This window comes from Ips typographus, linkage group LG1, assembly GCF_016097725.1.
Source record: "Ips typographus isolate SLU linkage group LG1, UJ_Ityp_2.0, whole genome shotgun sequence".
NCBI lineage: Eukaryota > Metazoa > Arthropoda > Insecta > Coleoptera > Curculionidae > Ips > Ips typographus.
In genome coordinates, this window is record NC_138422.1 from 27,580,664 (window position 1) to 27,591,278 (window position 10,615).

Genomic DNA, 10,615 nt, shown 5'->3' on the forward strand with positions numbered 1-10,615 from the left:
ACAGAGAGAAGTGCAGAGAGGCTCAGAACAACCCAAAGAGCCATGGAGCGCGCCATGCTGGGAATCAGCCTCAGAGATCGAATAAGAAACGAAGAGATCCGAAAAAGAACAAGGGAAACCGATGTTATCAGAAGAGCAGCCGAACTAAAGTGGCGATGGGCGGGTCATGTTGCAAGGCAGGATCCATCTAGATGGACTAATAAAATAATGCAGTGGCGCCCAAGAGCCACAAAAAGAAATGCAGGGAGACCCCCAAAGCGATGGCGGGATGACATCCAGAAGATAGCAGGAAGAAACTGGTTTCAAACTGCCCTAGATAGACGGACATGGAAATCATTGGAAGAGGCCTACATTCAGGAGTGGATGGACATGGGCTAAAGAAGAAGAAGAAGAAGAAGTTATGCTAAAGTAATATGTTCTTTGGAAGTATCGTAGTGAATCACTTTATTGTATAAAAGTCTTCATTTTTTATCACATTTTTTAGACATTTGTGATATGGAATATAATTTTTTGTACTTTCAGTTAAGACAAACGATTGACAATAATACTACCCATCCTTTGGTACACTACAAATGTTCTCCAATTTCCAAACATACAAAAATATTTATGTTAGCGCCAGAAAAATTTATTAGTCTTTCTTTATGTTTCCCTTATTTAGACCTTATAATTAAGTAAAATCAAAGCATTCATGCTATATCGTCCTCAAATTTCTAGCACTTGCAGTATATTTTTTGCATTCATTAAATTTGGGTTAAATAGATACTAAAACCAAATATTATGAATATTGTGTATTTTGATTGAAAATATTAATCAACTACTTGTAATATCGACTAATTACAATTGATTTTAACGTACTTTTTAGATTACAGATACAAAGTTCAATTGCGTCTCAAAAAAGTTATATTATTTTGTAATTATATCGTTTCTGGTTCCTTACAAGATGATCTATAAAAAAGTGATTTAACTATAAAATGGAAAACCCATTCGTATTAGATGATTTGTACTGCAATAGGTATGTATCGTACATCTCGCTAGATTAACTCGTAAACCGCAAGTGGATGTAATTCGAGAAATTGAAAATTATGAACATCCAAATAACTTTGTCTAATCCTTATTTAAACAGATAAGGATTTCACAGTCTCTCTAGTGATTCACTTCAACCGTAATAATACAGTTTTGTTTGTTAAAGTTGGTTAAAAAGCGTTTAAATCCACGTGTAAAGTGACTGTGCTCGTATGTTTTAAGGGTGTATAATGAAAATTTTATAAAAGTACGTATAAAACCTGGTTGCTTATAAAGAAGGTCACTGGAAATATTCAATTATCTCGTAATGGTTAGAGCAATTTTCGAATTATGAGTTCCGACCAGGAATTCGTTCAGAAACTGCCAGAAAACAAGGAAAAAAATTTAAATTGAAGGAAATGCTTAATGCAGTTATTAAATCGTTACGAAAAAAAAATTGTTGAGGGGTCAACACAATAGATTAATGCGATGCTCAAATAAGTGTTAAGCCAATTGGTTAGTGTCACTCTCGTATTGTGTCCAATTGAATTTGAATGTGTAGGTCTTAATATGGTTTTGATTGTAAGTTACATACTCTCTGATTTTCCAACTAAATCCAGTTTAGTAGACATTTACTTTAGTATTTAATAATTTGTAGATAAAATGATCTGCCCTCCTCACAAGTACAATGGAAGACACGGTTCCGAGGTATGTCACCAAAAAGCAGTCGGACATTTGGGCCAGATTTCATATTGGATCCAGTACTCCAGACTTACCGGCCTTTGTTGCTCCTAATAACAATGATAGTGTAGATAATCCTTTTGTGTTTGACCAGCATTTGCCCAAAGTTGGTACCCAAGCTAGTTTGGCTACTTACACCAGCTCAATACAGCGAAATGACGAACCAAGGTAAACATTTTTTTAGTTATTTTAATATGTTGTTACTTTACTTTCTAAAAAACTGTCTAAATGTGCTGCTTAAACCACCTTGTACGTCCTTTACTTTAAGTAAACATTTTTACAAACTGTACCAATGTATGAGCACAATAACTTTCCAGCTAGATTTCAGATATAACAATGTAATTAACAGGTAAATGTTTTAAAAGTGACAAACGTTACATGTAAAGAAGCAAAAGTTGATTTTGCCTGGAAATTTTATTTTCAGCATTATTCTTGAAAACAATTTAAGCATCAAGAGTTTGTAGTAGCATTGGTTTTTATACCTTTAAAAGAGAGTCCCAGTATTACATATCTCAATCTGTCAATATTTGTCTGATACATACAAACTACAAACATCTGTCTAGTTGAAATGGAACACCTTGATTTAGCGAAATTGATTGGAGTTCAATTAAAAAAGTTACAACCTTTCAAATATTGAAAAAATTACATTTTTGGTTAAAAGTGCAAGTTTGGTGTTTAGCAAATTTTTATTTTGCTCCATAAGGTTCCAATGCACAGCAAAGGGTATATTTATACCAAAGGACCTTAAATTAGGTAAAATAACCAATTTGAACCTTTTGAAAATTGAAAAAATTGCATAAAGTATGTCATTCCTCTAACTAAAATTCTCTAAACAAAACGAGGTTTTGTAATATTACTTTTTAATTTGGGCCATGTTTAATTAAATTTAATTTTAATTGTACCATCGTTTACTTGGAACAAGTCACTATCTCAAAATGTGATATTGAGGGTTTTTTTGGTATCAGAAACTCAATTCGCCTATATCTCAGAAAAGAAGCATTTAAACCATGATTTTATCATCAAAGACCTACCAGGATCTTGTGTCAGAGCTCTAGATAAAAATGTTTCCAAAAAGTAGCTTTTTTGGATTTTTGAGTTAAAAGATACATGGTGAACAGAAACAGTAACATCTGGTATTTAACTAAAATTAGACACAAATATTACACTTTAAAGATAACAGTTTACAGCATTTGGGCCAGCATGAATTACATTTTTTATAGTCTATCTAATTTCTGACATTTTTGACATTGTCACAAATTCAAAACATTTATCGGGCACATACATTCCAATATATTTCTTCTGAAAACATGGCATTCAAAATTACTCAGTGTATCGTACCCTTAATGCAGCAAAACATACAGACCATGTTTCAACTGTTCAATCCTACTCCAAACAAAACTGGCAGCAAAACGTACAGTTCAGACACTTTTCAAAACTGGACAGTATTTCATCAAAACAACTGCAGTAGGTCTTGTGCCCGAAAATTTAGTAGTTTAGAAGCGTGTAACAAAGGTGAAAGTGAAAATTTAGCTGCCGTTCTTCACGGTGTCAAAGATTTGAAACTAGAAAATCGGCCGTTACCGAAAATAAACTCCAATCAGGTATGTGTGCTAGAATTTTGATTCCAACGTAAAAGCGTTCCATGTTGATCAGGTTCTTCTCGAAATCCACGTGTGTGGAATTTGCGGCACCGATGTGCATTTTTACGAAAATGGACGTTTAGGGCCATGGACTCTCAAAGAACCAATAATAATAGGCCACGAAGCTTCTGGCACCGTGAAACAATGTGGCGAATGCGTGGAAAATTTGAAACCTGGCGATAAAGTTGCTATTGAGCCCCAAGTGGCTTGTCGTAAATGTCCACTATGCAAATCTGGTAAAAACACCAAAACGGTAGTGTGTAGTAGTAATTTTACTTTGGTGATTTAGGAAACTACCACATGTGTCCGAAACTATACTTTTGCGCTGCACCCCCTAATGATGGTAACCTCTGCAGATATTTTGCACACGATGCCGATTTTTGCCATAAAGTTCCTTGTCATTTGGACCATGAAATCGCCACGTTACTGGAACCTTTAGCAGTTGGAGTGCACGCTTGCAAAAAGGGGCGAATTACTAGCGGGGATTCGGTTTTAATATTGGGTTGTGGTCCTGTAGGAATAGCCAGCATGTTGGCCTGCCGAGCATTTGGCGCTTCCTCAGTAGTTGTCTTGGATATTAATAGTTACAAATTGAGAAAAGCTTTAGAAATGGGCGCCGATTGTGCGATAAACACTAAAAGCGTCCCTGAAGACGAAGTGGTGAAAAAAGTACATGAAATCTTCGGCCATCCACCTAACAAAACATTAGATTGCTGCGGCTTTGAATCAGCCATACGTATAGGCATGTTAGCAACTGGTACGTGTGGTACAATGGTAATATTGGGGCTAGGTGAAAACAACCAGTGTCTGCCCATTATGGATGCGGTATACAAGGAAATTGACTTAGTTGGAGCTATAAGATATGCCAACGACTATTCAACCGCTATAGATATAGTAGAATCAGGAAAAGTCGATATCAGACCAATGATTACACATCATTTTAAGTTGGAAGATGCACGCAAAGCTTTTGAGTTAGCTGCCAAACGAGAAGAAGATTATATCAAAATTGTTATTCACGCTGATCCTAAATGGACTCCAAATGCTTGTTAACGCAGTATATTCCGAATGTTATTGTTTCTATTGTCGGATTGGTTATTTCATGTTACCCCGATGATTAGAGTCGCGAATGTTCTATCAATAGTACAGATGCTTGTAGAAAAAGTAGAACAACAGGAAAAATCTTATATCGTTTTATGTACGTCACATGTCTAAGGAGGTCATTTTTTCTGGATTACTTAGCTGGTGTGATCAGTAGGATCTATTTTTTTACAGATTTCCTTCAGTTGTATTGAAGCTTGACTAGATTTGTTGTACAGCTTGGAAAGTTTCAATGAAAACTATACTTTTTTATCTGCGACGTTGTCAGATCATCTTTTCAAAGATCATTTTGTTTTGTTTTTGTTTTTTTTTTTTTTCTTTACAAAAGTGTCTAAAGTATTTTCTCAAAACCCCTCAGCAATATAATTTGAATTAATGTATTAGTGTTTTGAAAATTTACCCTGATTTGCCATAAAATGTCAAAATTTTAATCTAGTCTAAAAACTTTTAATATTATAATTTAGTGCAAACATAGTTTTACCTTAACCTCATTACAATTGTCGAGTGTTTGCTCAAACAGTGCAGTTTAATCCAGTATTCACGAAATCTCCCGTAGAAAACAATTAGCAACAAAGACTTTTAAATAATATCGCATTTCAACGTAATTACAAGTAAATAGATGGAGAAGCCCATGTGATGTATAAATCAAAGATAACGACTATCACGCTACCAAACCTGAACCACTACCTATATAATAAATCTCGTTCACTTTGAGGATAAAATATCTTTTTCTGACAAATCGAGACAATCATACAAGTTTCCAGTCGGAGTGAACCACACCAAACAAATTCAGGTGCTAAATAATGATGACTGTTGATGGCAAATTAATTGTCGTTAACGTGCGGGTGCAAATTTATGATGCCTTGAATAATTTATTAATAAGAGCAAACAATTTTAGAAAAAGTGTGAAATTTGCGTAACAGTGTTACAAAAGTAGAACTCACTGGAACTGTAAGTGGATTATAAGTGGTGTGAGTGATGGAGCAATCTATGGATAAACGGTTTTTGCTGGATCTTGACAAAGGATCACCCCAATCGGTTAATGGAGATCTAATTCCTGGAGTATATTATTATAATCGCTTGTCTTCATCACCCACTTCTCCTGTTAGCAGGTATTTAAAATAATCTGAAAGATTTTTAAGTTTGGATTTTATAAAGCTCGTAGAATTTTCTCTGGAAGCAAATACAAAAAAGGTATTCCAGTTGTAAAGATCTTTTAAATACTCGATGTTTTTTGGGTTTTGTTTGTAAGTTTAATTTTAATAGTTATAATATCTCTTCGTCCTGCTCAGGGGGAGATACATTTAAACTCTTTGATGATGAATTATCTTAGTGTGAAATCAGGCCATTTAAAATAATGGAGATTTGTAGTTTTGAATCTATGACTACACAGACATTTACTGTGATGAATAAGGACAACTTTCACTGTAAATATCTCAAAAACTGTACCTAATTAGATTTTGATTGTGACACAAGAAAACATAAGAAGTTTAGTTGTACATCATAATTTTTATAGTCAAATTAGGGTGACAAAACTAAAAATGAATATAGCAAATGAGTTACTAAGTAGCTTTCAAATTGCAACGTCGCAAATTTTGACTACAAAACTATAGAAAAAGTACTGATAAAGTGATTTAAATTTCCAATTTATGACGTTCAATTCTGGTAGTAAAACTAGGCACTGTAAAAGTGGTTCGAATTGTGGTTTTTAATTTTTTCAGTGTACCTACTACTGAATCGACTAGAAAAGTATAAAATCTAGTCTTATCATTATTTACTAAATGCAATATCAGAATAGAATACCTCATATGGTTCTGATTTTGAATCGTAAAACTAATTAATCTTGTTTTTAACGCGAATTTAAATTGCATATATTCAAAGAATCTGTATAAGATTTGTAATAGCAGACTTAACGTTATCGGTTAGCAAATTATAAAACATTCCATAAAATGGATTAAACTCAAATTGCTACACTCTGAATGCTTTACTTAAAAAAAATAGGTACTCTGTAACCTCAAAAATCAAGTGTTTTACAGGAAATATCAATATACCTACTAGTAAAATAAATTGGCGTCGTTAACACCAGAAGTTTACACCAGAAATTACAACTAATAAATATCTCTAAAACGTCATTTGCATGATAGCAAACAATGATGGTAAGGATGTTGTATATTTTTACAACTTGACTACTTTAAGGAAAATTTAATTTCGCTTTATTAGTCTATCAACAAGTTCGTCCTATCTAAAAGTCTAAAATCATTATTGATGCTGGGGTGTTACACGCAAATCATTAAAAATGACTATCATCGATAGCAGTAGATTCCACTGGATTAGAAATAGAGTAAAAACGTTTAAAAGGTAAATTGTATTTAATTAATTGGTAAATAGTTTACCGAAACTAAACAGAATAAAACTATGATGAGTGTCGTTATTAAATACGTAATTTTTGAAAAACTATCTTGAAGCAATTTAAGATATTTTTCGAACGTTTTTGTGTACTTAATTAAAGTTTTGAGTAATTTATTGTATTCTAGAAAACGTAAATATTTACAACAATTTCCACATTTATTCAAAATGTAATATTTCTGTGTAATATGTCAGTCTAAACAAAATTTGACGCTTCTTTTAAAGAAAAAATTACTCCAGATATTTACTACTAAACTAATTAGCATTTACGGTAATTACTCGGTTATTATACAGGGTGTTCCAAATTCGTATGGTGTTCCATGGTGTATTTCAGCAAATTAGTATTTTTCAATTGAAGATTTCAAGGGTCGGAGTAATCAAAATTATTCAAGATCTCCATGCTCTGATACTCTATACATGGTGTCTCATCGAAGGCATAATTCATATTTCCTTTTTCATAGATTTTCACCTTGAATTCAAGTTAATGTTTGTTGGTAAAGGGTAATAAATATGAGATGTTTTCTGCACGCCCTACAGTTCTGTTTACACTCTGATACTTTTTCCAATATCATCTACTACTAATCTACTGATTTCAATCTGAAAACCAGACAGGACAGCAATTTATTTACAAAAAAAAAGAGAGACAATACGTTGATTGGGTCATAAAGTACTTGAAATCATCCCAATTAAAAAAATTATTTCATTCAGACTAATTTACTGCCGCTCTAGTCACCTCCGACATAGTTCTGTTTTTATTAGTGTGCAAATACCGTATAAGTAAACGCACAAAAGTGTGAAATTCTGGTCGACCAAATTTGTGAACAATTTTGTAAAAAGCAGGAGGTAAACACGCTTTACAGCAATTTAACGTAAATCCATACAGCTTAAACAGGATTAAAATACTAATATCTTTATGTGATTTCTTTTTTATATCTTGATAATTTCATAAAATTTAGAGCTTTACCTATGGATTCGCTTTGTAAACTAGTGAATTCCAGTGTCGAGAAACGTGTATCGACTGATTTCCGTTTCAGGAAATCATTCAGACCAAATGCCATTCGAAAAATGCGAAGAAGGGCGGTTTTCAAAAATGGAGACTGTAACATTCTACAATCGAGGATATCTAAAAGACGATTACGATATTTGCAGGATATTTTTACCACTTTAGTGGACTCGCAATGGAGGTGGACGCTCACTATATTTGCTATTGGATTTGTTGGTAAGTATAGTATTACACTATACCCATAATAATTGGTTTACGATATTTCTGGATCCTTCCTTTACTTACAAACTGTTTACCAAACTGGTAAATTTGGTTAGAAAACAACAACAAAAAATCACCTCTTCCTCAATAAATTTAAACGACCCATATATCTCAATAATATGTTTGTAATACGCGCCCTGCACCAAAACCCAAACAAAATTACGATAAAGTCACAACTTTAAGAAATTGGTATCAATCAATCAACTTTAGGCATTTAGCTACAAGTTTTACTGTGCATTATTGCATCTTCAGGCTGATTCAAAAGTAATCACAACTATAAATTACGTGTATTACTTAAACCTGATATAAATACGTTTTTACATTCTAACACTCAAAGTTAATCTGATTGAAAAAGAAAAATAATTATTTAATCTGTTTGAAGATTGAAAAAACCACTATTGCGACAATGTAAGCCTAATAACTACACTTTTTGATAAATAAGATTATTTTTATAGGTAAGAATTTGAAAATTTCTGGATTTTGTCAACTATTTGATGAAAACCACATTCAGAAAGAACGTGTAGCCTAAGTATATCGCAACAGAAAAATTATGAAGCAAATCTTTTAAATTCAATTTAGATTTAGTTTACATCCGTAATTTTCAAACATTTTATAAGCTAAAGTGTACTGTCAATATTACTAAAACTATAATAGTTGTAAATAGTAAATCAAACGCAGTTATAATTTTATTTATATTGGATTAGTTTATTATTGGGTTTTTATTACTTTATGCTGTTTAAAACTTTTAGTTGTGAAATTTTTGTAAAATTGACTATTTCTGGAATGATCCGGTGTTAGTTATATTCATGCTTTTTTAAAAGTTGTTCTGAACTCTTTTCAGTGCTTTTTTCTTCCCAAAGAAGGTCTGATATAAAATTTTGTATGCACCATGGGAATTATTAGATATTTCTGTCCACAATCGACAGAAAAGTCTACAATTGTTATCTTGTCAGTTAGTGTTATGTGTCTCTTTTAATATTTAATTAAAACCGTAGATCCAGAAATATTGTGAACATTCAATGAAACTTATAAATAAAAATTTAATCAGGATCGTGGTTGATTTTTGCGTTGATTTGGTGGTTGATCGCCTTCACACACGGTGATCTAGAACCAGACCATTTGCCCAGTAACCAAACAGAATCGGATTGGATGCCGTGCGTGTTGAACATACATGGATTTACTTCGTGTTTTTTGTTTTCGATTGAAACTCAACACACTATAGGGTACGGTGTCAGGACTACAACAGAAGAATGTCCGGAAGCTGTGTTTATAATGTGCCTGCAGAGTATAGCGGGAATGATTATTCAAGCTTTTATGGTAAGAATTCAGATATTTTGATTCTCATGTTTCTCATCATACAGCTTCATCAATTTTTGTGTTAATTAATGTTTTATTTAGGTTGGAATTGTTTTCGCAAAAATGACACGTCCCAAACTCAGGACGCAAACTTTGCAATTCTCGAAGCACGCAGTAATTTGCCAACGCGACGGTCAACTTTGCCTCATGTTTCGCGTGGGAGACATGCGCAAAAGTCATATTATCGGAGCTAGTATAAGGGCTCAACTTATAAGGGCCAAGAAAACCAAAGAGGGTGAGGTAAGTTCATTAGTTTTCTCAAATTTTAAACTACAAAAGTTTTGGAATTTTAACATTTTTGTCGACCTAAATTAAAATTGTAGAGTTCTAGACAAGCTGTAACCATCATGAAATTTCAGATTCTAAACAATTTCCAAACTGAACTTTGCGTAAACGCCGATGGATGCGACGGAAACTTATTTTTCATCTGGCCTATGACCATTGTACATAAAATAGACCCCGACTCGCCTTTCTATCACTTGTCTGCCAGCGATTTGTTACAAGAACGATTCGAAATTGTGGTTATTTTAGAAGGTAAGTACTGTTCACTATAGTCCAGTTTAGTGTAAACTGGTGATGTGTGCAACAGGTACAATCGAGAGTACTGGTCAAACAACTCAAGCTAGATCGAGTTATCTGGCTACCGAGGTACTTTGGGGTCACCGTTTTGAGCCGGTCGTGTCTTACAACAAAGACCGACAAGGTTACGAAGTTAATTACTCTAAATTTGACAACACATTGGCTGTGGACACTCCTTTGTGTTCTGGAGCTGAACTGGCTGAATTTTATCGGATACAAGATATGCCAGGTATGGAGTTGTACTCTGCAAGTTTCTAAAATTGTTTCATAATTTCATACCATCTTGCAGATTCAGAGAAACGTGGATCTCCTGAACAGTCCAGTTTTATTCTAAAGTCGCCTGTGAAGCATATAGAGCAAACCAAATCAATAGATATAGAGAATGAATCTGAAACTAAACCTTTTCCTACCGAATATTTGTAAATTGCTATACATAGCGCGAATGTTCCAATTATAGAAGTTAAACGAAAATTACACAATAAAAAATTACGCAGTAAACGAAATTTGTACAATAAAAACTTGTATTTGA

At 33.3% G+C, this 10,615-nt stretch overlaps 2 protein-coding genes across 8 annotated transcripts; both read left to right on the forward strand.

Moving 5' to 3' along the window:
• Nucleotides 1-882: 882 nt before the first annotated feature.
• LOC145739131 (G protein-activated inward rectifier potassium channel 4-like) lies at nt 883-10,604 on the forward strand. Of its 7 annotated transcripts, none has more exons than XM_081994530.1 (8): nt 883-1,012; nt 1,661-1,911; nt 7,922-8,106; nt 9,200-9,468; nt 9,550-9,747; nt 9,867-10,041; nt 10,097-10,315; nt 10,376-10,604. In XM_081994530.1, the coding sequence occupies exons 2-8, from the start codon at nt 1,691-1,693 to the stop codon at nt 10,507-10,509; spliced, it is 1,401 nt and encodes a 466-aa protein (XP_081850656.1). In that variant the 5' UTR covers nt 883-1,012; nt 1,661-1,690; the 3' UTR covers nt 10,510-10,604. The 7 variants fall into 7 exon arrangements, with proteins under 7 accessions (XP_081850656.1, XP_081850641.1, XP_081850650.1 ...); XM_081994515.1 differs by lacking the exon at nt 883-1,012 and adding an exon at nt 1,123-1,270; XM_081994524.1 differs by lacking the exon at nt 883-1,012 and adding an exon at nt 1,368-1,584.
• LOC145739169 (sorbitol dehydrogenase-like) lies at nt 2,980-4,461 on the forward strand. The gene is made up of 3 exons (XM_081994582.1): nt 2,980-3,344; nt 3,397-3,619; nt 3,673-4,461. Exons 1-3 carry the CDS (start codon nt 3,051-3,053, stop codon nt 4,431-4,433), a joined length of 1,278 nt encoding a protein of 425 aa, XP_081850708.1. The 5' UTR covers nt 2,980-3,050; the 3' UTR covers nt 4,434-4,461.
• Nucleotides 10,605-10,615: the final 11 nt, after the last annotated feature.